This window comes from Carya illinoinensis, chromosome 9, assembly GCF_018687715.1.
Source record: "Carya illinoinensis cultivar Pawnee chromosome 9, C.illinoinensisPawnee_v1, whole genome shotgun sequence".
NCBI lineage: Eukaryota > Viridiplantae > Streptophyta > Magnoliopsida > Fagales > Juglandaceae > Carya > Carya illinoinensis.
Window position 1 is genome coordinate 6961882 of NC_056760.1, and position 26074 is coordinate 6987955.

Consider the following 26074-nt stretch of genomic DNA (forward strand, 5'->3'; position numbering starts at 1 on the left):
TTAAGCTGCCTCTCGATGTTGTTGAAGCGTTGAGTCACAAGTTGCTGCAGGTTATCAACTTTCACATCAAGGCTGTGAACCGTGGCATCTATAGTATCGAACCGGGCGTCAAGGCGGGCTAGATACTCAAGTACCTGTTAAAGACTGGGCTCCGACGAACCGGGGACTAAAGAGGATGGCTGAGAGCTGGATGGGGCCGAGGTAGACGGCTGAGAACTAGATGGTCGTGAGCTCGAAGGCTGAGAGGAGGGAGCGGGAGGGTGCTCAACACAGAGAGGGTGTGGAGTTGTGTGAGCACGACTCAGCTGGACCGTCCTACGACCAATAGGAGCCTTAAGTGCAATTCTAGGCTTCTGAGGATGTAAAGCAACAGACTGAGAGAGGGCCAATCGGGTGATTAGACACGGTAAGGGCAAACCAGTCCGTGTTTTGGAGGACCGATACGCTTCAATAATAACCCAAAACAGAAGACTTCCTAGATCAATGAAGACACCATTGATCAAGGCATACAGCAGAATGGCACGGTCAAGACCCACATCACTATTATGACCAATAGGATCTAAGTTCGTAAGAACAATCATACTGAGAATGAGGTGATCAAGTGTAAAACGAGCAGTTGAAATAGGGATTGTCCCTTCCCAACTACTAGGCCGACCACAAAGACAACTAGCAATGACTTGTGGACTGGGAGGAGATGTCCGTGAGTAGGGAAACTCGGGATAGGACACACGAGGGGCATTTAGCAGAATCGCTATCATGCCCGGAGTTACTCGGAAAACAACGTTCCGGAGACTGACTTCAAACGAGTTATCAACAGACATGTCATGAATGTTGGAGTAAAACTCCCTAACCAACTCCACAGAAGGAGTGGGATGACTAGTTGTCAATGCCTGCCATTGACGAGACTAAAAAATGCGGGGAATGATAGTTTCGGTAAGCTCACCTAAAGCCACTTCACGCTCGCTATGGGAGTACGATGCGAGAAGTTTTGAGAATACAACTCCTGGGCTCGGGACTATGGAAGTGAGCTTGAGCGGGTGCAGGGGGGTTTTGGCGAGGACGAACACATCGAGACATGGTTTCGACTATAGACAGAGTCAATGACGTTAGACAAGGCTAAGGCAATGTAAAGACGTGATGAATGCATGCTAATCATGCTGACACAACAATGCCAACCGACAATGTAAGACTTGGTGCATGCCCTATGTCACTCTTCATTTTTCAAAACAATGATAAATGCCTAGTCCAAAGTGTCCCATATGCATGCCAATGCCAACTCATGTGCATGACCAACATGCATGCTAATGCCAACCAATTGCAAGCCAACGCCACTTCTAAACTAAACAATGCAAGCTTAGTTAGACGATGTCCCAAAATTAGGATAAACATGAAATAGATATGGGGACAATGCTATGCCAATGCATGATGAAAAAGAGAAAACACAATTCATTTAGGCATTTTATCGAACACTTGGAGTGCATCCAAGTGAGAAACTCGGGCATAAGCCCATGGGAGTTTCAAAAACCTCCTAAATACACTCAAAATCCTAACAAAGACTCCACAATAACCTCAATAAACCAAAAGAAATGGAAAACAATCGAAGAAATATCTCAAAAACCGAATCCGAAACCCATATGCACAACACACGGAAAACAACCAAAATAAAAGCACCAAATCATGAAAATACAAAAGAGAAAGGGCTTTACCTTGATTTGGAGATGATTTCGGAAGGAAAACACACGATTAAACGAAGAAATTTGAGAAAAGAAGGAAGAAAATCGCACGGGAGGGGGAAAAACTGGAAAAAGCCACTGTGCTCGAGCGGCGCTCGAGTTTTATAACAAGCGTTCGCTCGAGCGAACTTAAAACCCTCGAGCGGCTGTCGAGCGGTTTTCGCTCGAGCGGAGTCGGGCAGAGTCAACTGCTCTAATACCAATTGAAAAAGCAGTAGTTCTACCCAACACTACACCTAGAGGGGGGGTGAATAGGTGTAATCCAATTTTTATGGCCTTTTGAAAATTAGACAAACAAGCAGTTAATAAATGAATCAAATAACACAAATAATCAACACATGATTTTGATCACGGAGTGGAAACTCATTTGAAGAACATCTTCAAAATCTAAACCCACTCCGGGTGTAAGACACCACCTCAAATCCATTATAGAAATTTTAGTTTGTTACAACCAATTTAGAGACACTCACAAAACCTTTGTAGTAGCTAAACTTGGCTTGCAACACCACGAGTGACCCACTCGATCTCTACACGCATGTAGTGTCGGAACTCCGACCTTCCTATAGCTTCCCACGAGAACCTCTCGATCTCTGCATCAACGGCAGCTCCGGACTCTTCCGTTGGTATCAGAGCAGGTTCACTCCGCTAGGATTTAGTTCCTGAGTGTGATCCTGCTGTAGTGGTTTAAATGGATAGGTCTCAATCACTCACATCTCCACCATATTTTGATGGAAACAACTATGCTTATTGGAAAGTGAGAATGAGAGCATTCTTGAAATCTGTGGATGAACGAGTATGGGTTTTCATAACAAATGGTTGGACAGAACCAGAGGTTCTCATTGACGGAGTTCGAACTCCCAAAAATGTGGAAGATTATTCTAGGAATGAAATAAGTGAGTGCGGTTGGAATAGCAAAGGGTTTAATGCGATCTTTATGGCTGTATCCCAGGAAGAATTCAAACGGATATCAATGTGTCAAAATTGCAAGGAAGTTTGGGATATTCTTGAGATTACCCATGAAGGTACCAAGGCTGTAAAGAATTCTAAGTTTCAAATGTTGACTACTAGTTTTGAAGAGTTGAGAATGAAGGATGATGAAACATTTGATATTTTCCATGCCAAACTAAATGATATAGTCAACTCTCGCTTTAATCTAGGAGATAAAATTCTTGAGAATAGAGTTGTGAGAAAAGTTGTCAGATCTCTTCCTGAGAGATTTCGTCCTAAGGTTACAGCTATTGAGGAAATCTCAGATCTATCCACATCTTTGCTTTCCTCAATAGCATTGTCCCCATATCTATTTCATGTCTATCCTAAGTTTGAGACATCGTCTAACTAAGCTTGCATTGTTTAGTTTAGAAGTGGCGTTGGCTTGCAAATGGTTGGCATTAGCATGCATGTTTGTCATGCACATGAGTTGGCATTAGCATGCATATGGGACACTTTGGACTAGGCATTTATCATTGTTTTGAAAAATGAAGAGTGACATAGGGCATGCACCAAGTCTTACATTGTCGGTTGGCATTGTTGTGTTAGCATGATTGGCATGCATTCATCATATCTTTACATTGCCTTAGCCTTGTCTAACGTCATTGACTCTGTCTACAGTCGAAACCATGTCTCGACGTGTTCGTCCTCGCCAAAACCCCCTGCACCCGCTCAAGCTCACTTCCATAGTGCCCGAGCTCAGGAGTTGTATTCTCAGAACTTCTCGCATCGTACTTCCATAGTCGAGCGTGAAGTGGCTTTAGGTGAGCTTACCGAGACTATCATTCCCCGCATTTTTGAGTCTCGTCAGTGGCAGGCATTGACCACTGGTCATTCCACTCCTTTTGTGGAGTTGGTTAGGGAGTTTTACTCCAACATTCATGACGTGTCTGTTGATGACTCGTTTGAAGTCAGTCTCCGGAACGTTGTTTTCCGAGTAACTCCGGGCATGATAGCGATTCTGCTAAATGCCTCTCGTGTGTCCTATCCCGAGTTTCCCTACTCACGGACATCTCCTTCCAGTCCACAAGTCATTGCTAGTTGTCTTTGTGGTCGGCCTAGTAGTTGGGAAGGGACAACCCCTATTTCAATTGCTCGTTTTACACCTGATCACCTCATTCTCAGTAGGATTGTTCTTACGAACTTAGATCCTACTGGTCATAATAGTGATGTGGGTCTTGACCGTGCCATTCTGCTGTATACCTTGATCAATGGTGTCTCCATTGATCTAGGAAGTCTTCTGTGTCGGGTTATTATTGAGGCGTATCGGTCCTCCAAAACACGGACTGGTTTGCCCTTACCGTGTCTAATCACCCGATTGGCCCTCTCTCAGTCTGTTGCTTTACATCCTCAGAAGCCTAGAATTGCACTTAAGGCTCCTATTGGTCGTAGGACGGTCCAGCTGAGTCGTGCTCACACAACTCCACACCCTCTCTGTGTTAAGCACCCTCCCGCTCCCTCCTCTCAGCCTTCGAGCTCCCGACCATCTAGTTCTCAGCCGTCTACCTCGGCCCCATCCAGCTCTCAGCCATCCTCTTCAGTCCCCGGTTCGTCGGAGCCCAGTCTTTAACAGGTACTTGAGTATCTAACCCGCCTTGACGCCCGGTTCGATACTATAGATGCCACGGTTCACAACCTTGATGTGAAAGTTGATAACCTGCAACAACTTGTGACTCAACGCTTCAACGACATCGAGAGACAGCTTAATGAGGATGATGAGGATGCCGATGGTGATGATTGAGACCCTTGGCCTCTTGTGACAAAAAGGGGGAGATATTGTTGAGGGGGTGTAGTACAGTAGTATTAACTCGTGTGGAGTGTTACTTGTACTAACACATTTTTTTTTGGGGGAACAGCAGCTTTTGGTTATGTCTGTTGATTTATATCTCTTGTTAGCTGCTGTTGTTTGACTAATGTTTCTTGAACTCAATCTCTGATTTGTTGCCTAATGAAATATTTCTTTTCAAAAAGCTGTACTTGACATGACTGGTCATGAATTATGATTTATGAATTGCAAACACGTTTTTGTGCATATGTGAATGGGTATGTTTAACCGTTTGCTAAGCCTGTGCAGAAATATTTCAACATGTTCAAGAATATGGATCTAGTTGGGTGTGCTAGGATTAAGTCATATGTATATGTTAGAGGTTTTGTCACAGAAATGCCAAAGGGGGAGATTGTTGAGGGAAAAATGAGCGTATTGGCATATTCTTGTAAAAACCTGTGTAAAATAGTGTTGTCACAAGTGTTGTTGCGGAAAGACTTGAAGTGTGCTCATTATTGGTCAAAAGAAAGTGATTTCGCTCGACCCTCGCTCGACAGAGCGCTCAAGCGAACTTGGGCAGATTCAACCGCTCGACCCTCGCTCGACACTGAGCTCGAGCGAACCCAGGCAGAGTGTGTCGCTCTACATACAGCTCGAGCGAACTCAGGCAGATTCAATCGCTCGACCCTCGCTCGACACTGAGCTCGAGCGAATCCAGGAAAGATGTGTCACTCGACCCTCGCTCGACACTGAGCTCGAGTGAATTCAGGCAGAGTCAACTACTCGAGCGAACTTAGGCAGATTGTTGCGCTCGACCTTCGGTCGATACTTCGCTCGAGCCAATGTTCCAGATCACTTACAATGTAGGGTTTTGAACGCCTCATTTGATGGGAACTATAAATAGAACAGCTTAACTTCCGTTCTAGGTGTGGAGAATCAGAGCAAAAACCCTAAGGGCCTCCAAGAACTTCATAGAGCAAACTCTCCCCCATTTGGTTGATTCTCTCTTAGATAAACATTTCTCCACCACAACACATTCAAAATCAACTCTTACTTGAGTCCATTGAAGTGGACATTTTTGTTGGCCGGAAGAGTCCGGAGCTGCCGTTGATGCAGAGATCGAGAGGTTCTCGTAGGAAGCTATAGGAAGGTTAGAGTTCCGACACTACATGCGTGTAGAGATCGAGTGGGTCACTCGTGGTGTTGCAAGCCAAGTTTAGCTACTACAAAGGTTTTGTGAGTGTCTCTAAATTGGTTGTAACAAACTAAAATTTCTATAGTGGATTTGAGGTGGTGTCTTACACCCGGAGTGGTTTTAGATTTTGAAGATGTTCTTCAAATGAGTTTCCACTCCGTGATCAAAATCATGTGTTGATTATTTGTGTTATTTGATTCATTTATTAACTGCTTGTTTGTCTAATTTTCAAAAGGTCATAAAAATTGAATTACACCTATTCACCCCCCCTCTAGGTGTAGTGTTGGGTAGAACTACTGCTTTTTCAATAGCTATATGTGTTAATATAGCCGTGCCCGTGTTTGTGCATGTTGTGATGTATTAGGTCCCGGTCTGTGGGGTTTTGTATTTGAAAGTTCTGTGGCATAACCTCACAACTGATCCACTTCATTTAGATCTTATGTCAGCATGTCCCCTTTTTTCCCGTCCTTTTCTTAGTTGCTGGGCATTCGTATGATGATATTAATTTATTTGTCTCATGGCCCACCTTAATTTATTTGTATCAGCAAAGACCTGGGATCCTATATTGTTCCTTTCACGGTGTTAAATTGATGAAATTGTTTGTCTTGCAATGCAGTGTTTAGCATTTTACTTTATTTGATGTATTCTTACCTGTTAGGAAAAGTATTGACACGATCTTGAGAATAACTTCACTTTTCAGGATTGATTGTTTTGCCTCTGTACTCGGGACTTCCACGTGCGGAACAGGTTAATGATATATTAATATCATATCTAGGTGCATTAAACTGATCTTTTTGGAGAGTTTTATTTAATCAAATTTGTAATTTACTGACTACCTGCTTGCTTTCCTTTTAGGAGCTGATTTTTTCTCCAACTCCTAGAGGGAAGAGGAAAGTAGTGATATCAACTAATATAGCGGAGACATCTTTGACTTTGGAGGTAACATCCCTGCAATCGAGCAATTTTTGTTGGGTGTGAGTGGTTAAAAGGAACCAGTCAGTGCTTTGCATTCAATCATCCTTCTCTTATACTTGCAGGGAATTGTCTATCTTGTTGATAGTGGCTTCTCAAAACAGAAATTCTACAATCCGGTAATGTCTTTGTCGTTTGATGCTTAAAATTATATATAGTAGTTTGATTGTTTCCCATATTCAAATGTTGTATTAAATGTTTTTGCGATTCAAAATTGTTTCTTGAAAATATACTGATCTTGTGTAATGTTATCATTGACGTCAAAATACTTCCTTAGATTTATTGTTTACTACTTGGTTACAGAGTTGATCTCCTAACAATTTCACGCAATACAACTCACTATGTATTATTTGCTCCCTTGATTTTGTTGTTATTCTTGAGAAGTGTTGAGTTTACTAAGAGAACTACAAAATATTAATTTATGAACTATGTGGGTTAATGTGTTACGTTAGATTGTAAAGTAAATCTAACATAACACATCAAGCCACATCAGCTTGTGTAACACCCCAATGGAAGGCCCAAGCCACATGGCCTATACTTTAAAAGGACTAGTCAATGATACAATTGGAGCACCATTGGAACATTATAAAGAGCAAGAACTTATCCTTTCCAAGTAATGTAAAATCTCATACAACACCTACTCTTATCACTTATTGGAATGGGGTATCACAATTTTCCCCCTCCCTTAAATTCCAGACATCCTCGTTGAGCCCGTTCGTCGCAGATAGCATGGCTCAAGTCCCACATTTATGGTTGGGATAGGTTTTGATACCATTGTGTAACACCCTAATGGAAGGCCCAAGCTACATGACCTATATTCCAAAAGGACTAGTCAATGATACAATTGGAGTCCCATTGGAACATTATAAAGAGTAAGAACTTATCCTTCCCAAGCAATGTAAATTCTCATTCACCACCTACGCTTATCACTTATTGGAATGGGGTATCACAATTTCCCCCCTCCCTTAAATTCCGGGCATCCTCGTCGAGCCCGTTCATCGTAGATAGCATGACTCAAGTCCCACATTTATGGTTGGGATAGGCTTTGATACTATTTGTAACTATCCAATGGAAGGTCCAAGCCACATGACCTATACTCCAAAAGTACTATTCAATGATACAATTGGATCCCCATGGGAACATTATAAAGAGCAAGAATTTCTCATTCCCAAGCAATGTGGGATCCCATATACCACCTACCTTTATCACTTATCGTAATGGGGTATCACAGTTTGTAAAATAATTTTTTTGTAATTCTTTTTGGGGACCAAGCATTATTCTTTATTTTTAGTGTGTTTTTTTTAAGTGGGTTAGTCCTTAACAATGGATTGGATCTTCTATAATTTGAATTGTTCTTAAACGTTCCAATTGTCATTTCAATATCATATTCTTTTAATTTGTTTTTCCCTGTATAATGGGTTGTTTATAAAATTTTGAGTCCATAATTATTGATTCTGTTCACATCTAATATCATTTTTTCTATCTACTTTTTTTTTTTTTTTTAATTACCAAATGTTTTACCTTTTTAATCATTTCTTCATCTCACTACAGATTTCAGACATTGAGAATCTGGTAGTGGCACCTATATCGAAGGCATCTGCTAGACAAAGGGCAGGTAGGGCTGGAAGAGTTCGACCTGGGAAGTGTTACAGGTACAATCCAACATGCAATATTTAAGATTAAGGGCTACTAGTTTCTTTAAGGGAAAACACAAAAATCTCAGTCAAATTATCACTTCATTTTGCAGTCACTCTAACTATCATTTTGACAATCACCCTCTCAAACTACCAAAAATTGTTATTTATCCCCTTTTTAAAAACAGTGATCTCCATTCTGATGAATAAATGAAAAAAAATCATAAATATTATGCATAAGGTGCAGTTATGTTTTTGTGAATGTAGCATTGAAAATGTGTCTCAGTTGCAGTCTTCACTTGTAGAAACTACTGTATGTGTGAATTGTGTTTATCTCAGCAAAATTTCTTCTTTTTTTTTTAATCTCTGACCAGCTAGATCTGGTGATTTTGTTGCTTTCTAAATATATTTTTTTTCAAATACTATGTGGTATGTACCTCATTTTTTGTCCTTCTCTTTGTATACTTCCTTCGTACTCAAGCTTTGCCTATTTACATGATTCAATAAAATGTTATTTTACCAATCAAACAATATTGTCCTTTGTTAAGTGCAAGCAGTAGTGTAAATGGTGCTGACCTCTCATATTGGAAAAGTTTTGGTCCAGTGATCCATATCTGATTTCCAGCTCTAGTGTAGCATTACAGAACTTTAAAATAAAAGTTTGAGCATATTGTAATGATATGGGTGTATTCTGATTTGTAGGTGCACATTTTGAACTGCACACAACCACATTTTGTTTCAGTTTATTGATTCATGAGTCACCGATCAAAAACAAAGTTTGTTGGTTCATGAGTCTCTGAATCTTTGAGAATTTAACCATATCATCAATTTACTATTAGCGATTCATTTTACTACAATTTGTAAACTGCTGCATAACATCACATGCCTTTTACCATGTAATCTTTAAATTTCCCACTGTTTGTTTCCTTTTTTAATCTTTAATAACCATCTTATTGTGCATTTTTCCCAAGATGCAATAGTTTGTTTAGAATGGTATATGACTTGTAACATCTCTTTTGCTGCCGTTCATTGTTTCCTCGATATTAATCATTTTGGGAACTTTTATGCACGCATCCTATTTTTTATCAGAAAATACCCATGACAGAGTTGCATTGTGACATTGTCTCCTGTGGCTGCAACCAGGCTATATACTGAAGAGTATTTCTCCAAAGAAATGTCTGCCGAGGGTATTCCGGAGATGCAAAGATCAAATCTTGTGTCCTGTGTGATCCAGGTATGCAGTTTTGTTGAAACAATTTTCATAAGGTGTATGCAATTTGTTTCCTCTCCTTACCCTTTTCCTCCTTCCATTGTATGGTGCCAAAACAAATGAGGTGATGGACTTTTGTATCTGCAACAGTCAATTTTTTTTTTTTTTCCTTTTTTTAAAGAATGCTTTTTTTACTTTTCTTAAAATGATATTCATCTGATTTACGGTAGAGGTTACAAATTGCAGCATGAAAAATGGTGGAAGGAGAGGCATATCTTAAAGGGCTGGCATCTGTTCACACCATTCATTTTCCTAGTGGATTGTTCCGTTAAGAATTGTGAAATATGCTGCGTTAGAAACTTGTATAGAGATTTTATTCTCTTCATGTTTGTAATTGGCTGAAATGAAAGGTGCTATAATGGCTGTAAGCATGTAAATAGTTTTAGTAGGTTATATTTTGCTGTGAACTGTTTTTATGCTTCTCTGCAAGCAAGAACTTAATAGAGTAATTGTTAATCATGAACTCTTTCGTTGAGGTCAGGGTATTTAATTTGGTGTGGATGAAAATTGAGAGATAGCTTTGAAGAGTTTTGTATTTTTTAACTAAAGTTTAGTCGCTAATTATTTTGTCTGATATCTCAGCTAAAAGCCTTGGGTATAGATAATATCCTGGGCTTTGATTGGCCAGCATCTCCATCTCCTGAAGCAATGATTCGAGCTCTTGAAATACTTTATTCACTTGGAATCTTGGATGATGATGCCAAGCTTACTTCACCAGCTGGGTTTCAAGTAGCAGAGATTCCATTAGTATGTTTTCAATACAGTAATTTGTCATAGCGGAGGCATATAAATGTTCATGCATTTATTCTTCTACATCTTTTAAGCATTTTCCGAGTTTGCTGGACTTGGAAATGGATGTGACAGTGTTTCTAAAATCCACCCGGGCCCCCCTACCCAAAAGAAAACAAAAAGAAAAAGAAGAAGAAAGTAATACCTTTCCCATAAGCACTCCATGTAATCCTTAGATCTCTGGTACTTCACAGCCTTCTTTTCATTTCTATTTTTAATCAAAAAAAATTGTCAGAAAAACTTGATTATAACTCCTTTCATGATTTTATTTTGTCAAATGATATTGTGCTCGTTATTTTTTGGTTATTTTGTTCTTTTTTATCCTCAGGATTAAGAAAGCCTATTCATTTGTTTAATGTGAAATATTTTATTGCTGTTATCCTTTCTTGATTCTTGTTATTCAAATCATGTATTTATTGATCAATTTGGAAATAACACTATGAAGCCAAATGCCTTGGAAATATATTGTTCGTATCCGTCCAACATTTAGTTGTTATTTATTCTCTTACAATATCATTTTTTAACCTGTGTTTCTTCAATTATATGTCCAAGGTTTTGTTGATTTTACTTTAGAGTTGTGCTTGATTCATAAAGAAATCTCACAAAAGTAAAAGAACAAACTGACATTGCTTGATGCGGTAGGTTGATTGTAAAGTACCTTCTACTGTAAATTAGATATGACGCATCACATCAAACCACGTCAGTTTATGAATTTACTTTTGTGAAATCTTTTTATGAATCTAGCATTTATTATGGTTCACAATATAAATAAAAAATGTCAAAATTTTGTACTTTGTAGGAGCCAATGATATCGAAAATGATCCTTTCTTCAAACGAACTTGGGTGCTCAGAGGAGATTCTCACTATTGCTGCTGTTCTCTCTGTCCAAGTAAGTTGGTTTATTTATTTATATATATATGTTTTTTTTTAATAGGTAAAAAAAAAATTATTCATAATAATAGGCAAAGTCCAAGTACACATGGAGTATATATGAGAAGTACCTATTTAGAGTTTACAACTGAAAGTAGAAAGTCATGGACATTTAGTCCGTTACAAACAATGGCACCCACGAAAACGATGTTTTAAAGAAAAAAAATTTCAGCTCCTCCATTGTTCTCTCGTGGTTTTCGAAGCTTTTATCATTTTGCTCCTGCCAAATACACCAACATATACATATGGAGACCATTTTCCAAATTGCTGCAACTTGTCTATTTCCTTGTAGACCTCTCCATTATGCAAGAAAATCCACCAATCTATGGGGCATGACCCATGACAATCCAAGTCCTATAAAAAAATCAGCCTACATGATTCTAGCCACCTCGCAGTGTAGAAACAGATGTTCAACTGATTCACCATCGTTCTTACTCATGCAACACCAGTCCAACACCATTAACTGACTTCTTCTTAGGTTATCTGTGGTGAGAATTTTGCCCAATGCTGTTGTCCAAACAAAAAAGCTGCTTTTGAAGGAGCTTTCGTGTGCCAGATGTCTTCCATGGAAATGTAGGCAATAAAACTATGTGAAATGATCTGACTTTGAATTTACCTTTCTTGGAAGGGCTCTAAAACATCCTGTCCATAGTACCCTCAGTCATACATACGGAATACAGTGCCGCGTAGAAATCTGTGATAAATTCCAACTCCTAGTCTTGGGCTGCCCTAGTGAAGTCCACATTCCGTTGAGGGGAACCACTAGAAAAAGCCAAAAGATCCACTATCATTGCATCATTTACTCGTGCTAGCTCAAATATGGCGGGGAAAGTGTCTTTGAGACATTGTTCACCGCACCATTTTTCATGCCAAAATCTGACGCGGGAGCCATCACCCACTACAATGTGTATGTCTCCTGAAGGTCTCCTAACCCTTCCTAATGTTTTTCCACTAACCCACCCCATGTGAGCCATGTACCTCATTTGAGCACCAACCACCCCATGCTTCCCCAACCTACGCAACTATTATAGACTTCCATAGGGCCCCCCTTTCTCGTTGGTACTGCCACAACCATTTACCCAATAGGGCTTGGTTGAAATTTGTCAAGTTACGAATCTCCAATCCACCCCCAGAAAATGGAGTGCTCACCATGGACCAATTGACCATATGGAACTTAACTCAATAAATAACTCGTCCCCCAAACCACTTCACAAGAAATCACGTTGTAGCTTCTCAATACGGTTGTCAATCTTTGTCAGGAGTGGGAATAGAGAAAAAATAGGTGAGGAGGTTAGAGTGAGTACTTTTAATCAACGTGAGCCTACCACCTTTTGATAAATACAACCTCTTCCAAGATGCCAACCTATGCTCTACCTTTTCAATCACATCATTCCAAATCTACTCTAATTTGAAGGAAGCACCCAAGGGTAAGCCAAGATATTGAAGAGGTAGAGAAGATACCTTACATCCTAAGAGAGAGGCTAGAGCTGCTGCTTCAGGAACATTCCCCACCGGTACCAATTCTGACTTTGAGAGATTAACTCTTAAACCCAAAACGGCTTCAAAACAAAGAAGTAGAGCCCTTAAAGATTGGATATGCCCGAGGTTTGCTCCACAAAATATGAGTGTCATCAGCAAACAAGTGAGAAATATTTAAAGAGTCGTAATTACCAATTCCCACCGAGAAACCTTAGAGAAAACCACCTTCCACATGGCCTACAATCATCTTACTGAGAGCTTCCTTGATGAATAGGAAGAGTAAGGGAGAGAGCGGATCTCCTTGTCTCAAACCACGAGAGGATTCCATGACAAATAGCGTGTAAGTTGTTTTATCCCTCATAAGTGAGTTAATAGTTTTATCACTTTCTCAGGCTCTATGATGATTAATGGTGAGCTTTGGATTTTGAAGTAGAAACATGGGCGAAAATGTTCTAATTGAGGAAGCCATAATAGCTATCCTTTATTCTCTTCCTTCCTCTGATTATGTGGAAAGAGAACGAGGGAAACAATAAACCATGCTCGGTAGCATGTCCATATTGCCAAAGAAGAAGTTCGATAATGGTTTTATTTAAGTACCTAAGCTATCATGGAGTTAAAAGTACTCTTTTGGAGTGAGCTTGGGGCTTATGCTTAATGACCCCTTCTACTCCTTTCCCACCTCCAAGTACTCAGCCGGAGGGAGGCATCTTATAAATAAAGGAGTAGATGTCCCTACAGCTAATACAGGAAAAAAAGAAGAAGAAGAAGAAGAAGAAGGTAAAATGCAAATTTTATTTCACACATAACATTTATTTTTACAGTCCATTTGGGTGTACGAGAGGGGAGTACATAGGGAACTGGATGAAGCCAAGTTGAGATTTGCTGCTGCTGAGGTATTTGATTTTAATTTTCAATTCTCCAGGACAACTTTAAGTTTTATTGCTGGATTAAGTTTACCCTGAATGGATCAATAATTCCCCTTTTTTGGGAGTGTTGGATATGATATCTTTCTCTGCTCAGTAATTGTTATGTAATAAATGCAGGGTGACCATGTGACATTCCTAAATGTTTACAAAGGGTTTCTTCAATCTGGCAAGTCTTCACAATGGTGTCATAAGAATCATGTGAATTACCATGCCGTGGTGTGTATCTCTGTTTAGCTGCTTCAGAAAATTTAAGAGATGTCTTTTTATGGTTAATGTAGCTCATGCACCAATAAGCTCTTAACCTGTGACCTCACACTTTCCCCGGATTTAAGGGACAGGGAGATGCCATTTGGTTGACCAGGGGCCAATTTAAGAAATGGTTTACTCTTTCACACTTCTAGGTTCCATGCACCAACTTAGTTGTACATGCTTTAAAATAGTATTACCCTGTACACAACATGTGCATTGTTTTTGTTTATATAGGTGTTAATGTTGTGCAGAAAAAAGTTGTTGAAATTAGAGAACAACTAAGAAGAATAGCACAGAGATTAGGCATCGTGTTAAAATCTTGTGAAAGAGATATGCAGGTAAGTTCTAACTCTTCTGGATGTGTAATGATACTGCCCTCTAAAAGATTTAGGCCTGGTTTATTTTCACATCACATCTCATCTTATTTCATCTAATCATTACCCCAAACTCCCAAACAAAATACAAAAAACAATTCAACTTTTTCAAATCTCAAAACAAAAATAAAATTAAAAAATTATATTCTAACAATATTTTATTCAACTTTCATCTCATCTCATCTGTGTAACCAAATGAGGCCTTATGCTCACCATAAAATTGTCAGTGGAACCCAGAAATATTTCATTTTCAATCCATCCATGGCCTACACAAAATCTGCATTTTTGTTCCTCAATCCCCATCCTGTTGGTATCCTTACCCGTGCATGATTAGAAGCTATAAAGAGATATATGCATGGGGATCGCTAATGTTAGTTGCCCCATTCTTCCGTGGCTTCACTCATTTCATAACTTTTTTCCTTAGATCTTTGAAATAGTAGTTGATTTCGGATATATATTATAAAAAAATAAAAAATAAAAAAATGTTTTGCTATGTCCTGAGCAGTTTGCATGGTTAATTTTCATTTATTTTTCATCTCTTCCAGGTGGTAAGAAAGGCAGTTACTGCTGGTTTTTTTGCAAATGCATGTCGATTAGAAGTGAGTATTTTCCTCATCACAATTTGAATGCACCCCTTGAATTTTATATTTTGGAAGAAAAAATTAATTTATCTTCATTCTTTTACTGAAGAAACTCACATTCATTCTCATGTTGCCTTTTAACAGCTTTCTGGCTAATGCCCTGATATATTTTTGTGGTTTGTTGTTTAAAGGCATTCAGTCACAGTGGAATGTACAAGACTGTTAGAGGCTCTCAAGAAGTTTATATTCACCCATCATCTGTATTGTTCAGGTTGGTGCAGAAACTGGATTGATATTCGATTAGATACCGTGAGCAAGAACCTTTCGTTTTTTTTTTCCTTCCATTTTATATATTAAAGCGATTTTTTTCTGTATTTTAAGCATTTATACATTGTTTTCTATTTCATCTTCATAATTAATAGATTTATATGATATGGAATTTGATAGAAGTATATTTACATGTCTCTGCTTCCTCTTCACCTGATAATTACCTTTCAGGATGGAGACTTGTGTGATTAGTTGAAGAGGGCTGATGGTTTTGGTAGATATTAATGCATATTTGTGAATTTGTATTCAGCACAATCCGTTTCTATAGAGTATACCCTTCCTCTAGTAGGGACCTTGAATTTTCTCATTTGGTGGGTAGAAGTAGGTAGTATAACTTTTATTGGTTGGTTGGAAACTCCCTCCTTTTGTCATTGCATATATAATTCCTTCCATGATTAGTTAAGGTTTAATTCTGCAGTATCAGGAATAGGTATCCCTATTTGATTACCTGCTCGCAGCAACCTACTGTGAAAAGTAATATAGGGCACTGAAACTAGTCTTCTTGATTCTCTCTTCTCAGACACTGCTACTGTTTCAAATATAGTAATTCCTCTGACATTTTATTTGGGCTAAGGTTCCAAAATTTCTGGGAGACCCCTTCACTCATGGTTTTTCTTTGGTTTCAACCGGTGCCTTTTCTTTTTGGTCTAGATATATTTCATCTGTGTTTGTTTTTATATTCATGCTGCAGCTCTGTCTCACTATGTTTTATCATTTGATTGGTATGTAGTTGGTTGTGCTCATATTATAGCTGTGACGTTTTATCTTGAAGCTTTTGTTTTGTGTGCAGAGTTAACCCGAAGTGGGTCGTATACCATTCTCTTGTCTCAACTGATCGGCAGTACATGCGGAATGTCATCTCCATTGATCCTTCTTGGTTAATAGAGGTTGCTCCCCATTTTTACCAGCACCATGGGCGGAACTCTTTTGGTCAGTGATCTTGCTATTGGAGTCATTCGGGAATAGGATCAGAGGGGGAAGAATTTAGCATGGACTGTATCAGCTAGCCCTGGGCCTTGGAAATTTCTCGTTAATGTAGAAGACCATCGAACCTTCTGGTACTGCCTTGATGAAGACAAGGTATGGTGATTTGGGAATTGTAAGCATAGATCATGAGAAACTAAGCAGTCACGAATGAGCTGCCAGCAAGATTAATTTCTGTTTATAAAGTGCCTTTAACGAAAATCTGGGCTTCTTGATATTGGTTTTAGGATCAACTCCGAGAAGTCTTCGGCTTATATATGGGTAGTTTTTTGTTTTTGTTTTTGTTTTTTTTCTTTATGACGGTGAGAACCTGAGTAGGTGTTACATGAGGTTTGTATTATATCGCTTGAGTTCTTAAAAGTGTCCCCTTCTGTTTTTCTGAGAGGGGAAGAAGGAATTGTTACTGCATGCTGACACAACTCATGTTTATATATGCTTTTAACTATAAAACGGGTGGCCCGAAGCCATTGTGTAAAGAAGCATGTTTGGTAAGCTGAGTTGTGTTAATAATTTTTTAGACGCTTTTGCAAGTCTGCACCAAGCATCTCAAAGTTTGCCTTGAACATGAATGTATGCTCAATTTTAACCCGCTTTGGAATTGCAGGCTCTGCAAAGATGCATTTAGAAAAAAGAAAATTGGAGAGGCACCGGGTGTTTAGAACAAATTCCTAATTGATTTCGGAGGTACGCATGTATTTGCTAATAAGTCTTTTGTAAGTGTAGATTGGATAATTGGAAGAGAATTTTCCAATCTGGAACAGTAGAACAGTAGCATTGACCAACCCTTCTGTGATGATCATGGACGAGTAGTCGTCCCGCCGACGTCCAAAACCGTAGATAAAATTTCATCTAAGTGGATGTCAGCAATGACATTAGACCATTTGAGTTGGGTTTGCGAAGACAAAATTAGCAAAGATTGATGTTTGTGTACTAAAGGTTTTCCCCCTTTTTTTCTTTTTTTTTTTTTTTTTTTTCATGATCTATAATTCGTGGAAGCAGGTAAAGAAAAAAAGAAGAAACTAAATTTCCTTCAATTACAAGAAACAAAGTCGTCCACATGATCTCTCTCACGCACACACAGACGCACCCTACAACATTCCATGCAAATGTTTCTCAAATGCTTGATCATATACCTTGATAGGCTACCCTCCTAGAGTTTGAGGTTGAGATCAATGTCATCGTCTCCTTCCTCATTACCCTTCTCATCGTTTGAGCTAAGGGTAAATTCTTTCCAGCCCATCTGCTCCTTTGGTTGGAAAAAGTCATGAAAGGATTTTTCACTATCTAATCCACCCATTCCTGACCTTTGATCTGAGTCCTCGCTTTCCTTCAAGTTGTAATTTGGGTAAACATTATACAACAAACCAAAATGTCATAATCAATAAAAAAAAAAATTAACTTCATTTGATTTAAATTCCCCTGGGATTTGCAATTGGCAAAAGATGGTGGAGTATAATCTTACTTTGGTAGCAAGCTTGTCAAGTTTGGAGAACTCCCTTTCATGAAGACTCTGTGCCATAGGAGCCGGAGGATGATTAGCAAGGCAGCCAAATCTGTACAAATTGTTATCGGGTAAATTATTGTATGTAGTACTTAACTTCTTCGAGTTGATATCCGATGGGCCATCCCCTCTTGTACCTCTGAGATCGGTAGTAAACGGAATTTCAGGCAACAAAATTGAGACAGATTGAAAAGAGTGAACAAATGAATATAAAGCTATACCAACCTGAAGACTAATTTGTTACTGGGGCCAACATTAGATGCACTGTAACTATACCACGAAGACGATTGATCTGGTGCGGAGATGCGAGGATCAATCACCCGAGGAACTTGAAAATGAAGTTGAGGACCAGCTGCCTTGTCTTCTGAGAAGGGCTTTGGCCTCGTCATGACATGCACCTGTATAACACAGCAACCAAATATATGTGTGCTCGCCATAAAAGATTACTCCACTTTTATGCACGCTTCCTCTTCTTTCTCAATTATATAAAATTGGGGAAAAAACTCGAGCGGAAAAATCCATAACAACAGAAAAATCAATGAAATCAAAGGAGGAAAGTATCATGTCTATGCTGGAACAATCCTACAACATAAATTAGCAGAACAATTTAAATTATTAGGAAATCGGACTCGCCTGCACTTGCTGGGGCGAAAGAGACGTGTAATTGTAACTAGATCTTTGGTTTGAAGGGTGCTCTATATGATTATACGGTTTGGCAGGTGATACATCTGACGAAGATGGTGTGGCAGAACCAGGAAAATTACGATTTACCTGTTATTAGTTGCATGTGTTAACATTATTCTTCAAACAATTAATGAAGTGAAATCACATCGACTACCGAAAATCAACAAGCCAACCACCACCCTAGACACTGGTAATTTAGCGTCTCATGGGAAAGGGGCAGGAAAAAAAAAACATGCAGCTGCAGGAAACTGATCTTTTGTTACCGTTACAGAAGGATCTTGGCAATGTCTTCTTTGCAGTAATTTAGGGGAAGGAGACATTGGAATGGATTCATTGGCAATATGAGTTGGTAATGGTATACCAGAGTCTGAGTTGCTTCCTTCCACCCCATCCACACTGGACTTGCTAGAAGCTGCCCACGTTATGGCAAATAAGGCCTTCTCAGGCAGAGCCACAGTCGCCCCGCCAACCACAAACACGCCACCGCCTCTTCCAATTATTGTATTACTGCTATCATTGCCATGAACGGAAGTCATTAATGGCGGATCAGGTGGTGGTGGGCTGAACTGAGCAAGATTTGGTACTAAACAAACATGTCGAGACGGAGAGGAACAGATAGTCGGTGTCGCCGGGTGCATTGTAGTTGTGATTGGAGGTGGCGGTGGCCGAGGAAGAGAGTTGATCAGGGATTGAGAATGATGATAAGGGTAGGGAAGAGAGGAAACGAAGCGCGAAAAATGGCCATCCAAGTTGGCATTCTCGGCAGTAGTAGCGCATTCTTTCTTTTCCTGTTCTCGTAGGATCTTCTCCAGTTCAGCCACTCCTGGTCCTCTTCTCGGGATCTTTGGGCCCTTCAACCGGTTATACGACCCCGGCGTCCAATCACCAAGGTCGCCAGCACTATCAGCAGCACCACCGCTGCTAGTATTGCTACACATTACTCTCCTGATGATCTACAGGTATTTTTTCTCTTTAATCCTGTGTATCAACATGCATTGAGCAGAAGTCCATAAATCCAATGTATAAAATATTAAATATACAAAGCGAAGCAAACCCTAATGAAAGAATGCAGAGAGTAACAGGAATCCCCATTCTCAAGATCCCATATCTAAAACAAGTAACAAAGATACCGAGATATATGGAAAGGAAATCTCAAAGGATGTCGGTGTAGAACTCGGACGAGTGGCTAAGTTCAATGAACAAGCGCAGAACAACAAAGGACACCCTAGTTTTCGGCGCAGAAAGATCTTCGTAAGTGAGACAGAGAAAGTGCCCGAACGTCCGGGATTTTCTCAGTTCATATGCTTTCTCCAAGAAAAACGTACGAGTTTTCAAAGCGCGGAAATCCAAGCAATCATCATAATCTTCTCATATCTCGATTCTTTCGCCCAACTTCTGTCCCTCTATCTTTTCCCGTTTGAAAGCAAGATTTCCCTGATCATGTACATGAGCAATGTCAACCTCAGGGCCTCAGACACACATTGCATGCATGCCTTATTTTGTCATCCAAATCTCCAGAAATCTTTGCCAAAGTGGGCGCCCAATCCAAATCTCCGTGTAGAAGTTTGGTGTATGTTTCGCTATATATCATGATCCCCCCTAGCTAGTTTAAGATAAGCATGCATGCAGGAGGTGCCCCTGCCCGGGATACTACTTCTATAAAAATTACCAAGCAGAGATCCTACGACTTTACGTACTACTTGGGTCAAGGGTACTACATAGTAAAAGAATAAGGGATTGTTTTGATAATAGATGAGATGAAATAGTTTTAATTAAAAGTTAAAAGTTGAATAAAATATTATTACAATATTATATTTTTATATTATTGTTGTTTTAGGATTTGAAAAAATTGAATTGTTTATTATATTTTATATGAAAATTTGAGAAAATTGTAATGATGAGATGATTTATCAACCCAAACGGTCACGGGGCTAGTTTGGATCTCAAACTCATCTCGTCTAATAATTACAACTTTATCAAATTTCAACATAAAATATAATAAATAATTCAACTTTTTTATATTTTAAAACAATAATAATATTAAAAAATAATATTCTAATAGTATTTTATTCAACTTTCATCTCAACCTAACTCAACTAAACTCAACATCCAAACGGTTCCTAGCTAAGTCATAGACATCCAAACGGTTCCTAGCTAAGTCATAGACATGCATGGAGGTCTTAAATTTTGTGTTAATCTTTGATTGATCTTGAATTAGCTAGTGAATACCTTATTCGGTAATAATGCGATGTGATCTCCAACCTGGCAATTAATTAAACCGGCCCGTACGTACCATTTAGCATGTTTAAAGAGTGATCATCAGTATCTTCAAAAAAAAAAAAATACACACTAGATCATAATATATATAGTTGTATAATAATGCCCAAATTTTCTGAAAACGAATTTAAAACTTGATTACTCAATTAAAAGTATAATCTTTCTGCCGAGTGTCAAACTTACATCACGTGAAGCTTCATTAATATATTATACAAGGGAATTTAACAGTACTTTCTGTTGAAATCAAGCGACTTAATTTGGAGGACATTCACATGGGTTGTCAGATTATAATCTTGTTTCATCATGAAGAGGATCCCAACTTCATCCCCAAGTCCGTTATCATCATGAATTGCTCTCGCGGTTGATTGTAGCTGCAGATTGCAGATCAGTACTCTAATTAGAGAAAAATGATCATAAACACACAATCTTTTTAACAACACTTTACATAATTACATCTTAAATGAATTAAATTTTTATAAAATAACTTATAAAAATGTATATCCCCATCTTAACTAGAAAAATACCCCAAATTTAAAACGTACATAATTGTGTAAAAAACTGTAAAAACCGAAAAGAGCTGTGTTATATAGGTTAAAATTACTGTTTATGAAAGCTAGCTTCGAAATTCATATATATTTTTGGGTCTCTTTTTATGTGGGGTGCATCTATATAATAAATGCCAGCCGAGAGAATTTCCTGTACAGGATATGATCGATCGATCAGCTAAAATATGAGTCAGTAGTACTTTCATCATGTGATGGTAATTTATCAATATTATATCGTACTAATACTGATTCTGATTAAAAAAAAAAAAAAAGAAGATGCTAATTAAACTCCAGTTTGACCCAACTCGAGCTGGTGAGTACTTTGGCATCGATCTCACTTCATTTGAAATTTATAGGATGGTTGTGCGAAATTCAGTGTAATTTCTGGCTAAAGATCATTCAGATCGACGCTTGCTCATGATGTAGACATCTACCTATCTTAATTAGCACCGCCAAAGATTCTCACCAAGAACTAAATCTGTTTATTTTATCAAGTTGTTGGTCAAATCCCATCAAACGAGTCGACGTTCCATCTTACGATAAAGTAAAACTCTGACCAATTTGTTTTTTGCAAGTCAATGATCATTTAGAATTTTCAGCTTGTTCTTTGGATTCATAAATTAACCAAGCGCCCTTCCCCTCTATCCTGTGAATCCAAATACATTCAAATGCTTGACCATGAATGTGGCATATATATATATATGAAATTTTTTATATATCACACTTTTACCACATTTTCATTTCTTTATATAAGATGTAACACATTTATTACTATTGGATGATTCTTTATTCGATACTTTTTTATTATCTATTAATGGTAAGAAATGTGTCGGATCTTATATAGTGAGATGAGAATATGGTGTATAACATTACTATATATATATAATTAATCATATTCGAAGATCCACAAATTAATATGTCAAGGAGGACTAGAAAGATATATAGACTCGCTAGCTTCTATATATCCATCTATACTGTAATAATTGTCTAGAAAAGAAGACACCAGTAATTAAAGTATTGATCGGAATTTAGATATCACTCACATACGATGCAATTGGGCAATATTTAGACCTATAACTTTGCAGTGGTCTGATTGAAGTGATAAATTTCCACAAAATGAGGCAGATGTCCTCTACGTGCATCAATCGCAACATTCTTTAATTGCATACAAAGATGAAATTAGAAAACTACATCAAACGAATAAATCAATCAGTACCAAGCTGGTCATATATATGTACAAACTGGAAAGGAAGCCGTAAGTACGGCCAGACGTGCCTCATTATATGGTAGAAATTAAAGAACTTCATATCATGCATCATCCAACATAATTTTGGAAAACCCCATATATTTATATAAATCATATTAAAATTTTATTTACCTATAGTACTAGCTTGTTTATGATCTTCGATTAAGGTGATATCAATAGGAGGCAATCATTGTCTTTCTAGATCTTCCGAACCCATTTCATGATGATCTTCAAAACTCTGAATCCTCCTCGACGATCTCCCCCTACTAAGCATCCTACGAAAAGAGCTTAATCGTGAGCCTGATCCGGATCCACCTGCCTTCTCCAACTCGGCAGCACCATGCGGTATAGTACTATTCTCTATTGGTGGAGCTGTGGGACGTTGAACCCCAATAATACCTATGTCATTGCGTTCTGGCTGGACCTTAGGATCAGCCACAGTGCGGCAGACGGGGCAAGTTTTGTTTGAGTTGAGCCAAACATCGATGCACTCCACATGAAACATGTGCTTACAGTTTGGTAGAAGCCGAACCATGGCCTCCTCTTCTATGCTGCTCAAGCAAACTGAGCACTCTATAACTTCACTTTGATCGAGGGCATCAGCTGCTTTGTAGGTGAACTTAGGTAGTGAGGCTATGACTAATGGATCGAGCCCTCCGGCAGTCTCGGCCGGTGGATAGACAGAATCCGCCAAGTCGACCGATGCAATTTGAGCTAGTGTACTTACCCTATTCAAGATATCACGCCGTGTTCTTTCTTGGCTTCTTGAGAGATACCTTGCATATGTACGGAGGATGATGATAAAAATCAATACGGCAAGTACGGAGAATATAGCAGCGATCAAGATCTCCCGGCCGACAGCAGATTTGCTATCTATATCATCGTCCTCAGAACTCATCGTTAATCCCAATTTGAATGATCGACCAAGGTGTATGCCTTGGCCTTGCCTCTCTTTCTGTGATGATCAACTTCTCTATACTTGCTTGATTAACAGCAACGAGTTTTATTTGTTTTACGTACTACTTTGTTCTCGCAAATCGTGGAAATGTCAATTGGTGGGGTTTCGAGAAATTTGGTGGGTATGGAAATTTTGTACCCCATGCCTCTATGAGGTTTGACATTTTTGGAGCTCCGTTTAGCTTCTTGGTGATTTCACATCTATAATTCCTTGTTTTTTGGTCCGACACGAGGAAAAAGACAAATATAAGAAGCTTCTCCTACGTTTGTCCCTTTGCCCACGCAACTCCCACAAAGACATTAAGGAGCCGAAAGGACTTTGAAAAAGACCATATATATGTATTATGATGCCGGATGTTGAACCAACTGCCCCACGTTTTACGGAACTAGAAGCCTTTGAATTTCCCAGTCGAAAGTTTTCTGAGTCCACAGGATTCCATTAAAATCAAACAATTTCAGCCTTTAGCTTTCAAACCCTGAGAATCGATGTATGGATTAATGTTTGTCTTTCGAAAAAAGGAATTAGAATTTGGAACGTTTGATTATTATTCACGTGGACCGGGGGGGGGGGGGGGGGGGGGGAGAGTTTGTCTTTCGATTTGTTTTATTTCCCGAATTCCTAAGATTTCCTAGGTTTAGTAGATTTATAGGTAGCCTATACATAAAGGCTTGTAGTAGCGAAACTTATTTTCATGAAGTTTGTTGTAGTTTAATTTGTTTGATGAATTCGAGCCATCCCTATCGAGTCAATATTACTTAATTAGGCCTTTTGTAATATGGGGACCTCGATCCGATCGTACCTACTCTCTAGAAGAATCAACATGCTTGAAGAAGATTTTCAAGGAAGTGAATCAACAGTATTATATATATATATATATATATTGATTTTCTCATAACATATATCCATCACAACCGCAACCCTCTAACATCACATTAGTAGTTGGCTACAAGCAAGAAAACAGATGCGCTAACGATCGAACAAGCAACGGCGCGAAAGCCGTTGTGCCTAAAATGACCTTAAATACTAGTTTAAAGTTTAAACACGTGAAGATGAGTCTTGAGAATTAGGCAAAGATGAACCAACAGGCAACAGCTAATGCTGTCTAACAGATAAATTATATTAGATTTGTTGATCATCATGATCATGGACATATCAACTAATTAATAATAAATAGTGGGAAACGTCAGAATTGATCATTTTGTATTGGGTTGGTCTATCTAACAACCCATTTCTTTATCAATGAAATTTTCTAATTTCAACTAAAAATCCTCAACAAATTCTCCTGATATGACTTGCTGGCCATTTATGCTGACTACTACTATTTTAAATTTTAATAAGGGAATTATTATATCATATATATATATATATATATATATATATATCATAGATTGTCTTCTATTTCTTTTCTCCTAAGCTAAAGATTGTGGCATACATGACAATGATGACATCCTTGTAACGTGCATATGCAATACTCTCGATTTCTGACTTTTATTTTTTATTTTTTTTTATAAAGAAGAGGATGGTATTCTGTAATTCTAACTCTCGTCTGATTGTGTTATTGATATTATTTTTTATTTAAAAAAACTAATTTTAGTTTTAATCCCATCAATTAATATATATATATATATATATATCATGTTTTAGTAGGGGTGGGCAGCGGGTGCCCGCCACCCGCTGCACTGCACCGTTCGCCCCGCCCCGTAAGAAAGGGAACTGCAGAGGCGGGGGACGGAGGGGGCTCAACCCCGCTCTGTAAATCCCCCGCCCCGCCCCTGCATATATAAGGACCCAATTCTCTCGACCACCCTGCGTCCGAGTACGCGTCGAAATTATCCCCTTTCATCTTTCGCTTGCTTAGCCTTCAACCTCTTGATCAGAATCTCCAAATCGTCGACGATTTTGGGACTCGATTGCGCCAACGCCGAGGTCCTCTGCTTCTTTTGGGACTCGATTGCGCGCTCATCCGCTATGGAAGACGAGGACGCTCCAGAAGAGGACTCCAGAAGGTCAAGCCCTTCTCGCCGTCGATGAACTCGCCGTATGTCCTAAAAACCTCGTCGAGAATGGCGTTGATTTGCTCTTCGCTGAACTTAACCCTAGGGTTCACCGCCACGACGAGAGCCTCCATTTCGTCCCTGTTGAGACCTCCGTCTCGATTCGCGGAGGGCGGACGGCTAGAGGTCCACCCCCGCACCCCCGTCAGCGGACGGGGTACCCCGCCCCCGCATGGACGGGGGCGGAGTCCGGAGATAAAATCCCATCCCCCGTTCATGCGGGGGCGGGGGGCGGAGAAGGGGTGGCCCCGCCCCGTAGGGGGCGGGTAGCACCCCTATGTTTTAGATAGTTATTTATTTATTTATATAAATACTTGATTTATAAAGTTAGTTTTCTATTATTTTTAAGTTACTTTATTAATTAATTTTACTCAACAAAAAAAAAAAAACTTTCTTAATTAATTTTTGCCAGTCATCTCCAACTCATACAAGGCCCAATAAACTTTGACAAATTCAATTCGCAAGGAGCTCCAAATCGCAGCCGATACGAAAGGCAGCCCATCGCCATCAAATCCTGTCACAGTTTGTTCTGACGTCGCTGTGGCCTCCGTTGTAGGCTGAGCATTAAAGGAAAAAACAAATATCATAATATTCACATTCGTCGATCCACGAGT

The 26074-nt window shown here is 39.0% G+C and overlaps 3 protein-coding genes across 8 annotated transcripts in view; 1 reads left to right on the top strand and 2 right to left on the bottom strand.

The window, feature by feature from the left end:
- Window positions 1–17075, top strand: part of LOC122276157 (probable pre-mRNA-splicing factor ATP-dependent RNA helicase DEAH9) — a 30709-nt gene extending 13634 nt beyond the window's left edge. For 2 of the 3 annotated variants that reach the window (XM_043085684.1, XM_043085685.1), the window contains 13 exons: window positions 6381–6427; window positions 6536–6619; window positions 6718–6771; window positions 8204–8304; window positions 9430–9520; window positions 10139–10303; window positions 11145–11234; window positions 13576–13647; window positions 13798–13896; window positions 14181–14267; window positions 14849–14902; window positions 15076–15155; window positions 16002–16687. In XM_043085684.1, the coding sequence (XP_042941618.1) occupies window positions 6381–6427; window positions 6536–6619; window positions 6718–6771; window positions 8204–8304; window positions 9430–9520; window positions 10139–10303; window positions 11145–11234; window positions 13576–13647; window positions 13798–13896; window positions 14181–14267; window positions 14849–14902; window positions 15076–15155; window positions 16002–16149 (1172 nt within the window). In that variant the 3' untranslated portion in view covers window positions 16150–16687. Of the gene's footprint in view, window positions 1–6380; window positions 6428–6535; window positions 6620–6717; window positions 6772–8203; window positions 8305–9429; window positions 9521–10138; window positions 10304–11144; window positions 11235–13575; window positions 13648–13797; window positions 13897–14180; window positions 14268–14848; window positions 14903–15075; window positions 15156–16001; window positions 16688–16799 lie in introns of those variants that run through there. The other variant, XR_006228774.1, reaches the window with a different exon arrangement.
- Window positions 17076–17208: 133 nt separating this feature from the next.
- On the bottom strand, window positions 17209–20143 carry LOC122276158. 2 transcript variants are annotated; one of them, XM_043085686.1, is made up of 5 exons: window positions 19511–20097; window positions 18644–19358; window positions 17922–18467; window positions 17658–17835; window positions 17209–17522 (listed from the first exon to the last, which is right to left on the bottom strand). In XM_043085686.1, the coding sequence occupies exons 3-5, from the start codon at window positions 18131–18133 to the stop codon at window positions 17346–17348; spliced, it is 567 nt and encodes a 188-aa protein (XP_042941620.1). In that variant the 5' UTR covers window positions 18134–18467; window positions 18644–19358; window positions 19511–20097; the 3' UTR covers window positions 17209–17345. The 2 variants fall into 2 exon arrangements, 1 of the variants encoding a protein (XP_042941620.1); XR_006228775.1 differs by having other exon boundaries at window positions 17224–17522; window positions 19511–20143.
- A 672-nt stretch (window positions 20144–20815) lies between these two features.
- LOC122276159 (RING-H2 finger protein ATL40-like) lies at window positions 20816–23583 on the bottom strand. Of its 3 annotated transcripts, XR_006228777.1 has the most exons (3): window positions 22581–23583; window positions 22246–22389; window positions 20816–21028 (listed from the first exon to the last, which is right to left on the bottom strand). XR_006228777.1 is itself a non-coding variant. In XM_043085687.1 (1 exon), exon 1 carries the CDS (start codon window positions 23344–23346, stop codon window positions 22636–22638), a length of 711 nt encoding a protein of 236 aa, XP_042941621.1. In that variant the 5' UTR covers window positions 23347–23582; the 3' UTR covers window positions 22395–22635. The 3 variants fall into 3 exon arrangements, 1 of the variants encoding a protein (XP_042941621.1); XR_006228776.1 differs by lacking the exon at window positions 22246–22389 and having other exon boundaries at window positions 20819–21028; XM_043085687.1 differs by lacking the exons at window positions 20816–21028; window positions 22246–22389 and having other exon boundaries at window positions 22395–23582.
- Window positions 23584–26074: the final 2491 nt, after the last annotated feature.

Coding starts and splice junctions, on each gene's coding strand:
- LOC122276158 (XM_043085686.1), bottom strand. CDS start 18,133: ATGGCGAGCACACATATATTTGGTTGCTGTGTTATACAGGTGCATGTC. Junction 17,836..17,921: donor AGTAACAAATTAGTCTTCAG/GTTGGTATAGCT, acceptor TACCGATCTCAG/AGGTACAAGAGGGGATGGCC. Junction 17,523..17,657: donor TTGACAAGCTTGCTACCAAA/GTAAGATTATAC, acceptor TACAACTTGAAG/GAAAGCGAGGACTCAGATCA.
- LOC122276159 (XM_043085687.1), bottom strand. CDS start 23,346: ATGAGTTCTGAGGACGATGATATAGATAGCAAATCTGCTGTCGGCCGG.